This window comes from Doryrhamphus excisus, linkage group LG16 (genome assembly GCF_037039965.1).
Source record: "Doryrhamphus excisus strain RoL-2023G ecotype Guam linkage group LG16, RoL_Dexc_Guam_v1.1, whole genome shotgun sequence".
Classification (NCBI taxonomy): Eukaryota; Metazoa; Chordata; class Actinopteri; order Syngnathiformes; family Syngnathidae; genus Doryrhamphus; species Doryrhamphus excisus.
In genome coordinates, this window is record NC_136372.1 from 5,320,309 (window position 1) to 5,339,278 (window position 18,970).

The 18,970-nt window shown below is 40.2% G+C and overlaps 1 protein-coding gene across 4 annotated transcripts in view; it reads right to left on the minus strand.

The window, feature by feature from the left end:
- The window catches only part of col5a3a (collagen, type V, alpha 3a), a 94,778-nt gene that overhangs the window by 44,224 nt on the left and 31,584 nt on the right, over positions 1–18,970 (minus strand). For 3 of the 4 annotated variants that reach the window (XM_058050242.2, XM_058050243.2, XM_058050241.2), the window contains 9 exons: positions 11,535–11,702; positions 11,253–11,466; positions 9,831–9,993; positions 4,343–4,468; positions 2,205–2,558; positions 884–988; positions 593–715; positions 450–503; positions 311–352 (listed from right to left, as the gene is read on the minus strand). In XM_058050242.2, coding sequence (XP_057906225.2) covers positions 311–352; positions 450–503; positions 593–715; positions 884–988; positions 2,205–2,558; positions 4,343–4,468; positions 9,831–9,993; positions 11,253–11,466; positions 11,535–11,658 — 1,305 coding nt within the window. In that variant the 5' untranslated portion in view covers positions 11,659–11,702. The remainder of the gene's footprint in view (positions 1–310; positions 353–449; positions 504–592; positions 716–883; positions 989–2,204; positions 2,559–4,342; positions 4,469–9,830; positions 9,994–11,252; positions 11,467–11,534; positions 11,703–18,970) is intronic. The other variant, XM_058050246.2, reaches the window with a different exon arrangement.

The following is an 18,970-nucleotide window of genomic DNA, read 5'->3' on the forward strand; positions in this document are numbered from 1 at the left end:
TTAAATTATAAATATTTATTTCCATAATATTTTTGATTTTATTGTTGACTTGTTTTATGTGGCTTTATAAGACTATTCATTGCCATTTCATCTATGTGTTGCTAAAATTTTTTCCCATAACATTGTGATGTTATTTTCTTAAAATATAATTTTTCTCTTGAGATTACAGCTTTTTTCTTTCATTATTTTGACTTTTTATATTATAAAATTAATGCAGATTTTTTTTTTTTTTTTTTAGAATGTGCCACACTTTTTACACCCCTGATATACCATAAAATGGACCACTACAATGTCACCAAATGATCAAGACCTCTGGTCCTGGTGGGCCTGGTGGTCCTTCCACTAGTGTACCCTGTGAACAACGGCAGATTAAAAAAGAAAAAAAGAATCTCAGCTCATTTGCTATGATGCTCCTGCTTAATATTCATGCAACGCTTCCAGTGGCTTACCGGCTCAAATATAGCTGGCTCGCCCTTCTGTCCTTTCTCAGTGGGGAGCCTTGCCTGAGGAAGGGGAAACATACGAATACAAATCACTTGACACTGACCTCTCCACTTAAAAAAAAAAAAAAAAAATCTGACTCCAGACTCACCTTTCCGTCCCACGTCTCCGCTCGTTCCCGCTCTGCAAAGTCGTAGCCTCCTTCCTCATATGATTCATACTCGTCGTACTCAAACTTGGTGTTGTTGTAGTTGTAGTCGTCATGTTCGAGTACCTGGAAGAATTTAAATAATCGTTCGTAATATGAAATCTCAGTACATAAAGATACTTGGTAAGAAAACAATATGCATATGAATTGGGTATATAGATTTAACGGTTTTTAAAGAAAAACATGAAAAACCCAAAATAATCAGGTCAATTATGCATTTATATTCACACCAACCTCAGATTCTGTAATATTTGTCCCCGCTGTTACTATGGAAACAGCAAGATCGTTGTAAAGGTCATCACCGTACTCCACCTCTAGGCTCTTCACCGACTTCTCCTCCTGCAGGGCCAACACAATAAGCACTCCTCATTAGCCTTCACCGCTTTCAAGTCAGGCAACATTTGAAATGAAATGTTAGCGCAGCAGGTGGATCATCTACAGTAGGAATGCGTTGACAGGCTCATGTTAGCGTAGGAACTGCGTCAGTTCAATGCCTGCATGGCAACTACAAGAGCTACGGGAAGAGCCGGGAATATTAGTATAATGCACAGAAAGGGTGAATGTAAAAGCAAAAGGTGAAACGTTGATTATATCTTAAGAAAGGTGCTATACAAATCAAACTAAACAATAAAAAAATGGTGTAAAGGCAGCAAAGTGCACATGCTGTACATTAATGATGGACATTTGACAACATTTCATTTGGGATGTATGAGTCTGATCGTTCTAAATTCCTGTTTCAATATCAGTGTTGAATGTTCGATATGTAGCTTAACTTCCCATTAGGATAGCAAATTACATTCATTTGAAAAAACTATGAAAAATGAGTCAAGACATGCATCCCTACTGTGTTGCTTGTGCTATTATTTTTTCAGGTAAATAACCACATTGTGTTGCTATTATTAAACCCCATAATTATTGGGGCTCGACGGAGCACGTTAGTACACTTAGTATACAGTACACAATTTAGTATACAGCTTTAGGCGACTGACAAGTCTGTAAAATTTGAGCAAGATGGGATGAAAAACATGGCCGCCATTAAACAAAACAACAGTAGTGGTTACCACTCAGTTCTTCATTAGAGTTAAGTAGGTTTGTTCCTCATTAACTACTGTAATTTTGTCGACTTTATTGTAAAATGTTACCCAGAATTCATATATGCTTGCATGTCATCCAAAACATATTTAGCACAACATATAGAGAAGGCTACTAATGTCATTTACAGTCAAAAAAATAAGACATTATCAGTTGTTGAAAGTGACTCAGCAGCACCTCTGCTGGCCACAGCCTAGTAGTGCACTCCATTTTGCCCTTGTGGCTTTAAAACATGCAATTAAAACATGCAAATCCTAGCTCATGTCATGCAAATGACCTTTTATGGTATGTTTTGTTATGCATGGTGCCGCATGTTCTACAGAAAGATAAACATAAACAAGCTTTATTAATATTGAAGGTGCATTCTCCATGCGTCCTTTGGAGCGACTGAGGAAGTGAAACATAATCTTTTGGGTTTGCAGTGATGGGTTAGCGCCTAAAAATAGTGGTTAAGCTCGTCTACCTCAACAGAAACCTCCATGGTGCTTGGTGAGGGGGCTTCAGTTGAGGGGTCATGAGGAGGCATCTCCATGAAGGTCTCATCCTCGTAGGCTTTTGTAGGAGTGACAGCTCCTAGGGTCCTTTGTACGTCCAAAAATGGTTCCTGGGACTGAAACTCGGGCAGCATTGTGGACACTCTAATGAAGCTGTCCTCCAAAAGTCCATCTTCTTGGTGGTTTTTCTTCCTGGATGCCTTCATGCCTTTTCTCTTGCCCTTGCCCTTGCGTTTGCCTTTACCCTTAGAGCCCCTGTCACCTTTCCTTTTGTGCTTTTTGCCCTTCCTGTCCTTTTTGGCTGGTTCTTCGGTCTGGTCACTCTGCATCAAAGCATTGAAACCAAAGGGGGAGTTCTTTTCATGAAAGAGGTAAAAATGGAGGACAGAGGAAGACACTGTTGTTGTTGCAAAGGAAGAGGGCCATCAACTAATTTATGTATCACGTTTCTTATTAGTAATCAAATGTAGGTTGCGGCATATATTATATTTATGCCATCTACAGTATGATTCCACTTTTAAATGTACCCCATCCGGTCTCTGTGTTTATGGATGAAAGCATAATTGCAGTGCAAATGGGGAAAAATACAATTATAGAACTGTACTGTATATAACATTGATTCTCAAGCTGTGGTACAAGTCCCACTGTTGGTACGCAGGCACCATCTAGTGGTATGCCAGGGCATAACTTACACAAATGTACTAACCAAAGATTCATTCATTCATTCATTTTCTACCGCTTATCCTCACAAAGGTTGCGGGGGGTGCTGGAGCCTATCCCAGCTGTCTTCAGGTGAGAGGCAGGATACACGCCAGCCAATCACAGGGCACATATAGACAAACAACCATTCACACTCAATTAACCTAACATGTTTTTGGAATGTGGGAGGAAACTGAATTGGAATTAAAATAGTTTTTTATTTTGCAAAATTAATGTCGAATGGTTAGCGCGTGGGCCACACAGCTAGGAGACCCGAGTTCAATTCCACCCTCGGCCCTCTCTGTGTGGAGTTTGCATGTTCTCCCCGTGCATGCGTGGGTTTTTCTCCGGGTACTCCGGTTTCCTCCCACATTCCAAAAACATGCTAGGTTAATTAGCGACTCCAAATTGTCCATAGGTATGAATGTGAGTGTGAATGGTTGTTTGTCTATATGTGGCCTGTGATTGGCTGGCCACCAGTCCAGGGTGTACCCAGCCTCTCGCCCGAAGACAGCTGGGATAGGCTCCAGCACCCCCGCGACCCTCGTGAGGATAAGCAATAGAAAATGAATGAATAAATGAATATCTCTAATACGGGTTGCACGACGGTTGAGTGGTTAGCGCGCAGGCCTCACAGCTAGTAGACCCGAGTTCAATTCCAAAGGTTGTTTGTCTATATGATTGGCTGGTGACCAGTCCAGGGTGTACCCCGTGTCTTGCCCGAAGACAGCTGGGATAGGCTCCAGCACCCCCGCAACCCTTGTGATGATAAGCGGTAGCAAATAGCTATAAATGAACTCCTATTAATAATAACGTGAGGAGTGTGATTTACATCGAAACGGGGTCAGTATGCGTGATGGGATGCAGGCCCGTTGTGGGAGTGTTTTGGAATTCACAGCTCATCCCCTCTGCTGAAATAGTTCAATAAAAGCCAACTGGATGAATATCAACAAAAACAGAAGAAAATCCCGCTGATTTCTTCATGCAGACGCACGTGCAAAGTCGTACTGTTTGACTATGCGTGAGAAGTGTGTCAGTGGACATCTTGAAGAACTTCTCTGTCAAGATCGGGGGTTGCTTGAGCTCAGCTGTTCTTGTTTGTATCCCTTGACAAAGAAACATTCAGTTTCAAGGAAATGATCTGCTGCTGGCTGCATTTAGGAAGTCATCAATCATAATATCAGCAGGACTATGTGCTTTATTCAGTTATGTTTCGCCATTTACAGGACGAAATATGTCCAACTTGGTTAGACGTGATGCTTCTACTTTAAAATATGAATCAAATGTGTGATCTGTAATGTTCAAAATACCACAAAATACTACCAATACAAGCAAAACAAGTATTAAATGTGCTTTGCGTATGTGCACTGTAACTGGGATTTCCTCCCCCATAGATGGCAGTACTGACCCCCTGAAGAAGATCCGGGACTTGGCCGTTGTGGGGCACAGCAGAGTTGCAGTCTGGCATGTATTTGACACAGTAGCTGGCAGCCGCCTGAGGGTCTTCGTGAATCAGCAGTTGTTCAATTTCTCCCTGGAATACAGGAAACCGTTCTCAGTATGACGCCAATGCTGTTCTACACCATCGCACGCTACAATAACAATAATAGCTTTATAGGGCAAGGTGGTAGGTTCAAATGGAGGTCACATGCCTGGCTAGGAGATAAAATAATATTATTTCAAGACATATATTTAAATGTAATAACATTTAAATTTATATGATGTATCATATACTGTATTTATAACAAAGAAAGAATATCACATAAAAAACATTTTTTGTGGCATAAAGGCATGGCTCCAACCACAATATATTCTGCGCCACACATTGAAAACCCTGATTATATACTTTTATGAATATAATTGGAATTATAGAATAGAAAATGTATCAATTCACAGTTGCACTCAAAAGGATTCAAGGATTGTTTCTGTTATTGTCTCTCTTTGTATTGTCCCTGCACTCCCACATCAATTTTAGTTTTTCTTCTTTTCTATCCCCTCCTGCTGCGGTTTGGCAACTCCAAATTTGAATAACAATAAAACATAATAAATAAAGCCAAATAATACTACATATATCAGGATGGGCTGCACGGTGGACAAGTGCTTAGCGCACAGGCCTCACAGCTAAAACACCTGAGTTCAATTCCACCCTCTGTCATATCTGTGTGGAGTTACCATGCTCTTCCCGTGCAATGTGGGTTTTCTCCGGGTACTCCGGTTTCCTCCCACATTCCAAAAACATGCTAGGTTAATTGGCGACTCCAAATTGTCCATAGGTATGAATGTGAGTGTGAATGGTTGTTTGTTTATATGTGCCCTGTGATTGGCTGGCCACCAGTCCAGGGTGTACCCCGCCTCTTGCCCGAAAACAGCTGGGGTAGGCTCCAGCACCTGTTGTAACCCTTGTGAGGATAAGTGGTAGAAAATGAATGAATCTCCAATGGTGCCCTCAGTCTCCCTTTGGATGAATTGTCTCCTTACTACAGGAAGTTAACACAGGTGACGCTCCTTTGTCTACATTTTCTGTAAATCAGATCTAAAATAAAGTCAAATGAATTTCAATAGAAAATCTGTTTTGTAATATCAAGAGCCATAAATTATATTTTGTTGGTGTATTGCAAATTGACAAAGTTTGCAACAGTATTTGCAATCAGGGTTGAACAATTTTGAGTGTAATTGTAATTTCACCACCAACAACTGTTGTAATAAATCCCATTAGATTGTGCAGACTGTGTACCTAATCAAGTGTCCTGTGGGCGTATGTCCTTCGACGTTTAGGCAGCCATTTGTGATAAATGAAATCAGATTAACGGTCTGATGTTTTGGTCATTGTGGTTCCATTGTAGTGGCTTTTAATTAGGCTTTAGCAGCCAGGGGTATCACCTTATGATGCTCACAACAGGCCTTGTTGGCAGCGTGTGTTCATTCAAATCAATGAACCGCTTCATGAAATGTTTTCTAGAAATGACTGCTGAGGCACTAATTTGCGTGTTAGTACAGTGAGCATGAAGGTTATCCAAATAATGTCTTTTTTCTTCCAGTTTTGGCCCTAAGCCAGCGCCGAGCAAGGGCACTTTATTGCCCTCTTCGTCTCACTGTAGTCGGACTGAGTCGGAGAGAAAGAGAGGCAACAGGGAGTAAATCCAGTCTAATCCAATCTCAATTAGACATCAAAGGCAACACTCTCACATAGAACTTTTCCTATTGTTCCTGCCTTGCAGGGTTTCTCTCCACACTAAAGTGTTGAACCCCTCCCCTTAAAAAAAAAAAAAAACGCACTCCATCATTCTCCAATTAAGATACAGCCGCAGCAGCAGCATCACAGCCGAGACTGCAAAGACTTCAACGTGAAAAATAACTAGTTCATCTATTTTTGTGCTTCTTGGTTATTTATTCATTTTCTACCGCTTTTTCCTCACGAGGGTCGCGGGGCATGCTGGAGCCTATCCCAGCTGTCTTAGGGCGAGAGGTGGGGTACACCCTGGACTGGTGGCCAGCCAATCACAGGGCACATATAGACAAACAACCATTCACACTCACATTCATACCTATGGACAATTTGGAGTCGCCAATTAACCTAGCATGTTTTTGGAATGTGGGAGGAAACCGGAATACCCGGAGAAAACCCACTAATGCATGGGGAGAACATGGGATGGCCAAGGGTGGAATTGAACCCAGGTCTCCTAGCTGTGAGGCCTGCGTGCAAACCACTCGCCGTGCAGCCCTGTCATATATTTTTTCATCTTTAAATTATTTTTTGTTAATTTATTTTTATTTTTAGTATATATATATATATATGTTTTTGGAATGTGGGAGGTAACCGGAGCACCCGGAGAAAACCCACGCATGCACAGGGAGAACATACAAACTCCACACAGAGATGGCCGAGAGTAAAATTGAACCCTGGTCTCCTAGCTGTGAGGTCTGCGTGCTAACCACTCGACCGCCGTGCCGCCCTCTTGGTTATTTAAAGTAAATCAAATACACTATCTCACCATCTGTTACTGTACAGGTCAAATTAAAGGCACTGTATGTAATAGATGCGACTCTCCATCACATTAACGAAAGACGTCGTGTTTGTGCTAATGATTAAATGCCACATTGAATCAACTCTGCTTCTTCCGACTGCTTTTCGGACATTGTGCAAGTGTAAACATGATATACTTCGGTGTAAGTGTTGTTACACACTCAACCATTACCATGAGCTAACTAAGGGTACCAAGGGAGCGTAAATGACATACTACTTACATCATTGGCAGCCAATCAAACAATCAGACCTCGACTGATTTAGTCTGCCTCTCTAAAATCAACAGCTCAGCTATTTTACTACAAGTGGCTGCAGTCGTAATGTCAACAAGGCCGTAAGTCTATGCCAGAAATATGCTCTATTTCCAGTCCAAATCAAGGCAGACAGGATCAGATTTTCCCAACAAATAAACACTGGCTCTTATCGAAGCAGTCGGTGTGTTAGCGTCACATAAACAAGGCCCCGAGTCGGCCGGGTAAGGGGCGCAACCCAGGATGTGGAGATATTTTTTACGTTTCGAGCAAAGTGTTTTGTTGTTTGAACACTTGTTGGCAATCTGGAAGTAATAAAAGACATTAGAGGCCCAGTGTGGTCCCACTTGGTCCCACACTGCAGAGCTCCCACGCTGGGAGAACTGGGCTGGAACACTGGCCTCCTCCTCCTCCCCCCCCAGAACCGGGGGCCTGGGAACAGTAGAGCGGGGGTCAGCCTGCTTATAATCTGCGGTCCCCCTGGTACCAGCCTTACTTTTGTAACTACTGACACTAATACGTATAGATACACAGACATAGATACTAATGAACTGGTGAAATTACTGTCTCCATGTGTATAGATAATTTCTTACCAAACTGCGGTACTGGTACCAATGGTGGTACGCAGGATACATCTAGTGGTGCTCAGGGGCCAAGAATATTTGCAAAGTTCAATATTTTGGAAGTGGTACTTGGTGTTAAAGGGTTTGAGAACCACTAGTTGTCATCAATGCATTGAAAAATGCGACCAAGTGGTTAGCGAGCAGGCCACACAGCTAGGAACCCCGAGTTCAATTCCACCCTCGGCCATCTCTGTGTGGAGTTTGCATGTTCTCCCCGTGCTTGTGTGTGTTTTCTCCGGGTACTCCAGTTTCCTCCCACATTCCAAAAACATGCTAGGTTAATTGGTGACTCCAAATTGTGGAGTGTGAATGGTACACATATATTTAAATGTAATGACATTTAAATTTATATGATGTATCATACACTGTATTTATAACAAAGAAAGAAAATTAAAAAAAACATTTTTTGTGGCATAAAGGCATGGCTCCAACCACAATCTATTCTGTGCCACACATTGAAAACCCTGATTATATACTTTTATGAATATAATTAGAATTATAGAATAGAAAATGTATCAATTCATGGTTGCACTCAAAAGGATTCAAGGATTGTTTCTGTTGTGCTGTTATTGTCTCTCTTTGCATTGTCCCCGCACTCAAACCTCAGTTTTAGTTTTTCTTCTTTTCTATCCCCTCCTGCTCCGGTTTGACAACTCCAAATTTGAATAACAATAAAACATCAAATAAAGCCAAATAATACTCCATATATCAGGATGGGCTGCACGGTGGACAAGTGAGAGAAAATAAAGAGACCAAGACTGAGACATATGTTGGATGTAAAGTCATAAAAAAAAAAAGGAAGAGGGCTAGCGTAAAAGTAATTTACTGCCTGGGTGGATCAGAAAGGAGTTAAGTAAGTAAAAGCACGAGGAAGGTGGGCAGGTCCCCAGGCAACAGGTGGGCTTTTCCACTCATCAGGACCAAAGCACATCTGGTTTCTCCTGGTGAAAGTCAGAGGGGGGGCGTCTTGTCTATTAGACTAACGACCCTTTTTCTGTACTTTCATCAAGTTTAACGGCGCCTATCTATTCTTTTGGTACACCAAGAAAATTCCGAATAAGATTTCGGAAGTAGACTAGAGTTCCGTTAACGACTCACGCCTCAGCATATCAAACTCCTCCTGGTTTTTCTTCTCTGCTTTTGAACACCTCATTTACCTTTGTAGCACTTTGTTCCTCCCACGCTTGATTGACATGAGACCCGTGTCAACCTCCGGCCTCTTGAACCGCAAATTTTCTTTTGAGTAGCTTTGAAGCCGACACGAAAGATGTCACGTGCACATCAGAATGAATTCAAATGGAGCTTCACCCACACTAGTTCCGACCAAATACAAATTTAGCACCCTTTTTTTGTAAGTAATGAATGTTCTCAAGAATGAATGCATATATAAGATACAGAATAATTCATCTACTCCTGAACCGCTGCACACAAAAGGGTGAAATGTGTCAAAATATGAACCACTACTGTGTTGCCAGTGTTATTATTGTTCTAGAAAATACACCGCTGGAGTTGCTATTATTGATTGACTTCAAATTCTCCCACAGCACAAAACACCCACTGTAACTTTAGGGTGTTTTTGCTCAACCACTGACAAATTTGTTATATAACATTAGGAGACTGACAAGTGCATGTGTGTAAAATTTGAGCAGGATTAGTTGACAAACATGGCCGCCACCAAGCAAAATGTGGGCTGGACTTGGTAAGCTATTTTTCTAATGATTATCAAACTTTCAAAGCAATTTGACTACAACCCATATAAGGGCGCCTGTATGTTTAATTCATCATTTCTAACATTATATGAGCTGACTTATGCATTTCATTGAAAGACTTCATGCGCAATAATTCATTTTTCTGCCATAACTCACAGAGCTTTCCATGATCTTGCATACATATTTAAAATGTTCTCTTCCTTCTTCTCGTTTATTGCTTTTGAATGTTACTGCAGAACCATACCCATGGGTAAATCTAATGTAAAAGCAATGAATGCATGGGCTATACCTGAAATACACCTTGATCCCCAAGTCGTGATCCAAACACTGTGATGCCCTCCGTGCTGATGATGGCCTCGTCTCCTCGTGCTAGTTTTACGGTGTCTACCTTCTGACAGTCCAAGAAGAGGGTGACAGACTCACCCATAACACTGTAAGCTATCCTGTGCCAACTGGAAGCAAAACAAATAAAAATCCAGATTATTTGGAGAATAATGCAAAAATTGCCATACATGTCCTCCTATGAACACTATCAATTCTGGAATATAAGGAATATAAGCCAAGTCCATCAAATTTAAAGAGAATTTGGTCCATACTGTATATAAGTCATACCATGTTACCATAGGATATTGACACAAAAAAAAAACACTATAAACCTTGCCATCCTACCTGCATTCCGTGTTCCCCGCATCAGTTGTTAGCTAAGTTAGGTAATTTCATCAGAGTTCAACACTTTTTGCTGTCCATGCAGAAGTAGTAGTAATCCTACACTTGAATAAATGTACTTAATATTTACAGATCAAAACACGATCACTGTGTAAGACTTCAAAACGTGACGTAACCTTTTCAATTTCGTGTTTCAGCACTCTAAGCTTCATGGGAAGCACCGTTCTTTTAGTTAGGTAATTTTTCATCAGAGTTCAACACTTTTTGCTTTCCATGCAGAAGTTGTATTAGTCCTACACTTGAATAAATGTACTTAAGATTTACAGATCAAAACATGTGTAAAACTTCAAAATGTGACATAACCTTTTCAATTTCGTGTTTCGACACTTTAAGCTTCATGGGAAGCATCGTTCTTTTAGTTAGGTAATTTTTCATCAGAGTTCAACACTTTTTGCTTTCCATGCAGAAGTTGTAGTAATCCTACACTTGAATAAATGTACTTAAGATTTACAGATCAAAACACGATCGCTGTGTAAGACTTCAAAACGTGACGTAACCTTTTCAATTTCGTGTTTCGGCACTCTAAGCTTCATGGGAATCATTGTTCTTTTAGCCGTAAATTAGACGCATCATTGTTTCAAGACGCAGGGTTTGAAGCATGTGAAAAAAGTGATGCAGTCCCATTGTCTTACATCATCCTCCATGAACCAGGAAGTGCCCTGCTTAAGTACTTTAATGACTTTTTCCCATACTACTATTGGCGGACGTCTTGCAGTCAAGTTGCTCTTGTGTTTTGAATTTTTTGTCGATTCTGATAGTAAGATTGTAAGAGTTGTAGTTATCATCCTGTACATTGTTTTTTTTTATTTGTCATACTGTAGTAAATATTGTAGTTTATGACTTATTTATGTGGCTTTATGATAAGGCTATTCATTGTTATTTTCTGCCTTGTTCTAATTGATGCTTAGGAATATATAAAAAAGCCCTAACCTCAGCTCCACAATGTCAAGTGTCCAGTGTGGTTCAAGTTCCTGCAAATACCCACCCTCCATCAGTGAGATTGATGCCCTTGAAAGTGGGATACTTGTCTGGTTTGGGCTGCCCGTGCTGGTCCTGATACAGAAAAACAGGCGAAGGGCCCACTTCAAGTCCAATCTGCTGCACCCCCTGCTCATTGTACACTGACAGCAGGAAAAAACGCAAACCCTTTTGGGCTTGCACGGTGGCCATTAGGGAGAAATCTGCAGGGAATTTGGAATCTGGAGAGAAGACATACTCATAAAAGTACAGTTGATATCAAAGTTAATAAGCAATAAAAATGCACTACCAGGAAAAAGCTGTTTAGTGGGAGCACTGAGCTGAATCTTCTGGTCTACTTTGTAGGCCCGCTGGGTTCCCTCTACACCCTTCCGGCTGCTGCAGAAACCAGGATGCTTGGATACGCCCTCCATGTTCTCAGATAGCTCCAGCACTTGTAGAACATCAATGGAATGAGCTGAGAATGGGAAAAAAAAATCACAATAAGGACATTATCTTGTCTTGGAATGGATGTTGCTTCTGGCAAGTATAGGCATCTCACTTGTTGTCAGTGGCAGTTAAAGTCGACTGCTGTTGTTGTGGTCTCGCTCGGTTAAGTGCTGCTTGTTGCTTTAAACAGGCAGGATTTAGTGTGGCTGCAAGCTGCTCTTAAAACTAACTTCCTTAGGCTTCCTGCTTCCTAAGAGTCGGAGGAGGCAATCTTCCTTGGAGATGTTTAACGGCAGGTGGGCCCGGGTGGTGTTGTTGTTGTTATTATTATGGGATAGGGGTGGTACACAGCCTCCCCCTCACCCATAATAATCCCGTTTCGACACACCTGACAGCTGCACAGGCCAGCGGCACACTGATGTGTTTGGATTCAGTGTTATATAGGAAAGCAATATTGTTGTTTTGATGCCTTAGATGTTTGATTTCCGCGTAGCATATGTGAGGTGAAAACAAACAGCCAGAGTGAAGAATTAGTGAAATAATGTAAATGCCAGGCAGCATTATTTTGATTATCACAGATAACAAGGTTGCACCTCATAGCTAGGAGACCCGAGTTCAATCCCACCCTCGGCCATCTATGTGTGGACTTTGCATGTTCTCCCCGGGTACTCCAGTTTCCTCCCACATTCCAAAAACATGCTAGGTTAATTGGCGACTCCAAATTGTTCATAGGTATGAATGTGAGTGTGAATGGTTGTTTGTCTATATGTGCCCTGTGATTGGCTGGCGACCAGTCCAGGGTGTACCCCGCTTCTCACCCGAAGGCGGCTGGGATAGGTTCCAGCAGTATTGGCGCAGTTTTTTTTTAGACATGCAGTTTGTGTTTAATGTCAAGAAAAATATATTAAACTGTTAATTCATTCATTCATTTTCTACTGCTTATCCTCAAAAAGGTTGCAGGGGTGCTGGAGCCTATCCCAGCTGTCTTCGGGCAAGAGGGCGGGGTACACCCCCCACCACCACACTATGAATTATTAGGAATTTAAATATTTATACAGGGCTGCACGGCGGTCGAGTGGTTAGCGCGCAGACCTCACAGCTAGGAGACCAGGGTTCAAGTCCACCCTCTGCCATCTCTGTGTGGAGTTTGCATGTTCTTCCCGTGCATGCGTGGGTTTTCTATGGGTACTCCGGTTTCCTCCCACATTCCAAAAACATGTTAGGTTAATTGGCGACTCCAAATTGTCCATAGGTATGAATGTGAGTGTGAATGGTTGTTTGTCTATATGTGCCCTGTGATTGGCTGGCTGGCCACCAGTCCAGGGTGTTCCCCCACCTCTCGCCCGAAGGCAGTTGGGATAGGCTCCAGCACCCCCCGCGACCATCGTGAGGAAAAGCGGTAGAAAATGAATGAATGAATGTCCGATTTTGTCCAACTCTCAATTTCCGATACCGATATCAGCCGATACCGATATGTCTAACATGACATATCTCCTGTGGCGGAATGAACACATCTGCGTTGTATACAGCATTTTTTTATGATCGGTTTTTATGATCGGGGAAAAAACGATATTGCATTTTTATGCTGATATCGGGCCGATATTTATCGGACATCCCTAAAAAATATATAGTATAGATTTTTTTTTTACTGAATTCCACCTTCAAAAAATTCAGTGGAATAAGAAAATCTTTTATGGGAAAAATAAATAGTGAAAAAAAATGCAAAAAACTGAATGAATGAATGAACAGTTAACAAAACATATGCTTAGCAAATATGTAACTACAGTCCAAATCCTGATAAAGAATGAAACCGATGGAAGCAGACTACTGACTACTGTATTCCTAATATTCTTAACATCTTAACATCATCAGTAGTTCTCAATAATTTCCAGTCATGCCACCCTTTTTTTTTACCCCAAAGTGATGACATTTTGACTTTCTCTATATACTGCAAGTTTGGGCTCCATGTTTGTATTTAATTAGGATCATTATCTTGGATCAAAGCCTGGTGGTCTCTGGATCAAACCATCTCATTAGCACTTCAAATTGTAATCATCTCAAATAAGCATCCTTCATTCCCCATGTGGACGGATTTTACCATTACTCAGACGTTGTTTGCAGATAAGTACCACATTGCATTTTGCACAGCAAAGAGTGTTTATGCCAAGCCTGCTTTGAGTGCTCTCCCTTCTCAGTCCCTAGGCGTTGCAACAAGGCAGCAAATCGGATAAGCTGTGAATCACGGCCAGGCAATGTAGTAAAACGTCATTTTAAGACCTAAAGGTTCATGGAAACATGCAAACAGTAAAAATATTATTTGTACATGTGTCCATCATAACCCAGAACCTGTAAACGATATACCTAATAATAATAATACCTAAAAGTGCTTTCATACTAGCACTCCACCGATGATGCATGATGCATAATTCAACAAACAAACAAAACAGCCACAGACTTTCTAGCCGTGCAGGTTAATCTGCATCCTTGAAGAACTCAGCAGCATCAAATCCATATCCTACAAGCTCCAGGCTAAACGCCATTAAAATGTAAGACGGCTTGGTGCCAAAGCGCTTTATTGCCCACAGTTGACTTTTTATGTCAAGTTGTGTTTATGTTCAACCGGCTTGTTATAAAAATCTGTCCGATTCTCCTGTGAGTTCTTGTTTGATTTCTGACTCGAAATAAATTTCCTTTGGGATAGAAAAGTTAGTGTGTGTTGAGTGGACAGACAATTCTGTATTAAGTTGTGGTTGTGCCAAAAAGAGATGATTCAATGATGTGACTTATAGAGCAGTGGTAGCAGCTGCGGGGTAAATATTTTGAAAAATTGTCTATATAGCCACAAAATCAGGGTAACATGGCTATAAAGTTGAAAAACAGTCGGTCACTAAAGGTTTTTACATCTTTCAGCATCTTTTTACTGTCAAAAACAGCTCCTTAACGGTCTTCTTCACCTGAAGATGTCAACAACAGTACAATTCCAACATCTAACATGTATCTCCAACTCTAAAACACGACTCCTTGCAACCACACTTCCTCATTGTTACTAGACATTAGCCATGTATACATGGACTAAAATAGTCCAATTGCATTTGGTTTATTTGCTCAAACTGAAAGAATGTAACCTTTGTATACACCTCATTCCTACAGAAAGTTGAGAACCCGAATGAATATATAATCAGATTCCCAGGGGTGGAATATTCCTTTCCCCAATCCGATTGAGGTATCTTGTACCCGCTCAAACGGAAAGTTGTCAGGGTGCGTTCTTCTTCATGGTGTTTTTCTTCTTCTGTTGTTTATTGTTGGTTGGCAAGCAGCTTTCGTGTGCATTAGCGCCATCTGTGGAACAGAATCTAAACCCTTCTATACGCCATTCACAAGTCCAGTTTTATTAAAAAATAAAAATACATATCTATATAAAACATGTGCCGAGCTTAATTATAAAATATTAGCAAGATTGAACTTTATCTTTTCCTGTTCCCGATTGCGTTCTTTCAGCGAATGCTGAGCTATGACGTAACACATAGCTCGAGACGTTCTTCCATTTAAAAAAATGGAGGCGAGCAATCGGCACTGGACTGCTGTGGAAAGTTTGTTTTTGATTCAAACTAAATTTAAAGACTGGACGAACGAAAAACTGGCAATACGGAGTTATTCCAACAAGTGAAAGAAAAACACGGGAAAGTCGGTATCACGTGATGTTGATGTTTACGATTGACTGCGCATGCCCCATTGACTATTCTGGTTGATTATAGCGGTGCATATAGACACGAGATTGGAATATTCCTTTCCATGTATACCATTGCTTTCAGAAAGGTCATTCGGAAAGATTCTATTCGGAAAAAAGAAAAACTTATATAAACGTGGCTAATGTCATTTTTATTCTCCAGTGAGATTAGGAATGAGGCATGTGGGATTACAGTGGCATTTTGCGTACAGTAATTCAAATAGCTATGTTTCTGTTGTTTATGTTTGTCTATAATGCCACAAAAATGGGGGAAAAAATGCTTCTAAAAGGTGCTCAGCACCATCATGCATGACATGGCGCAAGACCATCAGGGTAACTCAACAGTTCAACAAAGGGGTGCTATAATATCAAAGGGTTTTTTCTTAGGTCAACAGGGGTTACCTTTATTTTACACTTAAAAAGGTGACATGCATGAAGCAACACAAGTCATCATCGAAGTTAAAACAGAGTTTGATTGCGTTTACATGTTTGGATTGGTAATTTTTTACTCTTTAGAGACAAGTAGAAATATCTAAAATGACTTGAAAACAATGCCAGTATAGTATAATAATATTTTCTGACTCTGTGGGAGGACCAGCACTGATCATGTCTGAGAAGCAGGTTGATACGAATGTTTAATCGCAAACATGACAACCTGTCAGGACTCACTATATATTACATTTTGTCTTTTTTGTTGCCTAAAGGGCGACATGTTCCAGCAACACAAGACTGTTAACCTCTTTCATGTTCAAAACCAAAACAAAAAGTAAAAAAAGTCCAAAAAAAAGAGAACAACATAAATTCCAGCCACGGAAAAAAACATGTGTTTTTATGCCTTTCACACCAAAGTCTACAAAATAAAGTAGATAGGTTTGGCAAGCTTGAAAAGTTGGACTCGGGAGGATGCTATTATGCTAATTGTTTGTTGGAGCCTTTTTTCCCTGTCATGCATCTTATTGTTCACACTTACTGCAGTTTTGTGGTTAGCATATTATCAGATAATTCCAAAAAGACTGAGGAGTATTGTTTTTGAAATCACATAAGGTCAGAAAACATGGGAAAAAGCGAAAACTTTAACTTTACAGTGCCGTATATCATAAATAACGCACATATTTTGGCCTGTTTGCGTTTTTTTCTTGTTTTTGACTTCACAAAAATCTACTTTCCATGTATCATTTCAGTCATGCGTGGACATAATGTGTTCTCTTGTGTTTTGTATCACAAAAACCATGTCACGGAAAACATCCCTCCGCTATGAGTCACACCACCTACACATCCACAGTCCAGCCCGGCAAATACCACTAGGCCTCAGACAATGCTACACTGTAAACTGTGAACTGCTGCACATGGGAGTGACAGGGGAATTGAACTAGAAAGCCAGCCAAAAGGGATTCTGGGCAACGGGATTTTCCCATAGTTTTTTGGACCGCACCCTGAAAAAGCAGAGTGGAGGGGAGAGGAGAAAATGGGTAATTGAAGTTGAATTTACAGCTCGGTATCTGTGTCTAATAGAATAGGTGCAGCATGTATATCAAGAACATAGAACTGTACAATGTACAGAAGAAGTTATGTCAATGTACGTATATGTCAATCTAAAGAGGTTTCGACAAGGCGCCTTTATTGTGAAAAGCCTTACTCACTTGAAAGAATAAATGAAAAATGCAAAAAATGCAAAAAAACCTTAAACTATATTATGAAAGCAGGAAGTGAACAAATGTAACAGTTACTGATTGTAAAAGTACCATATGGAGGGGTAGGATTCAATAAGCTTTGCTTCTTCCTACTCCTTTTGGACATGTGGAACTGTGAACTGATTATGTGATGCATTCAATTGTAATCTGATGCATGTTCAAATGAAATAAAACCATTACCATTACCAAAATTTTAAAATCTCTTGGAAACAACCGTTGATTTGCACTACTTGGCTGCAACCAGCAGAGGCGCTGTTCATTCAAACATGACTAAAATATTGTCTAAAGAAGCCCAGAATGTTGTTAATCAGGAGATAATTCTTCAAATAAATGTCGTTATGTAGACAAAGACACTCTCCTCTGTATTTCCAGATGTCTAAAATTAATATAAAAATACTTAAATTAAATGAATCAATGCATTTTTATGTATTTATCGTGAATTTACTTTTAATTTTTTAAAAATTATTATTATTTATTTATTTTTATTATTTATTTTTCCATTATTATTTATTATTAGATTTTTCTTGTTCCACTGAATTTTTAGACAGTGGAATTCAGTTTTTTTTAAATATCTTTATATATTTTTTAGGGATGTCCGATAAATATCAGCCCGATATTAGCATAAAAATGCGATATCGGTTGATATCAGTATCGGATTTTCCCATATCATAAAAAACAATATAAAAAAAATGCTGTATACAACGCATATGTGTTCATTCCACCACAGGAGATAAGTCATATGCAGACGTATCGGTATCTGCTGATATCGGTATCGGAAATTGAGAGTTGGACAATATCGGACATTCATTCATTCATTTTCTACTGCTTATCCTCACAAAGGTCGCAAAGGATGCTGGAGCCTATTCCAGCTGTCTTCAGGCGAGAGACACGGTACACCCTGGACTGGTCGCCAGCCAATCACAGGGCACAAATAGACAAACAACCATTCACACTCACATTCATAACAATGTCGGACATCTATAATATTTTTATATTTAAATCAAAATGATTGATTGGAGTTGTTGTTGTTTTCACAGGCAAAGAGTTGTATTCACTTTCCTTGTAAATCTGCTAGATACACTGCAAAACAAACACGGTGGTAGCTAATCAAACCTGAGCATAAAATCACCAAAAAACTATTTTCACTTTCGCCCTTGTCAGATTTCCTCTCAGATGTTTGCTCTTCATGTACGAGCATATAAAAAAAAAGCACATTTTACCACCACAACACAGGACATCGCTTTCTTCAAGGATTTCAAAATAAGCAGCAGAGTTCATTATTATTTATTATTATTACTAGAAGTGGTATTGGATCTGCTTTTAGGTATTGCTGACAGCATTTGAGCACGGCAAGACGAGAGAACGGTTGGGAAAGAGCTGGGAAAGATTTTGAACATAGTCTCAGTGGAGACGTCTCATGCAGTGGTGAATATCAAATATGAGAGCAATGATGAAAGCAATGCGTCAAGATCATATTCCTCCAACCTTATGGCATTAAATCACCCTTTAATGATAGATACTAGCTAATCATTTATCTATGGAGCTGGACATTGATGGTTTTTCCCATCCTAATGCCAGTGTGAAACTAACGTTGTCGACAAGCATGGAGATCTTAATGTGAGTCTGGTCGAAGATAAGATCAGCGGCGCATACTTCGCTTTCCACAGTTTGTTCACTACGCGCCTTTTGTTGACAGGATGATGGGCCAAAAGGCCAAAAAAACGCCGGACCCTTTGAGAAAACACCTGCCCCTCAAGGCCTGAGCACATGTTTATACTTCTACTCTTTATAAGAGTCGAAAAAAAAGTGTCTTATCGCTTAAAGCAATGTCAGGGAGGGTAAGTTGAGAATACCTGCTAGCACATTTTAACAGCATAA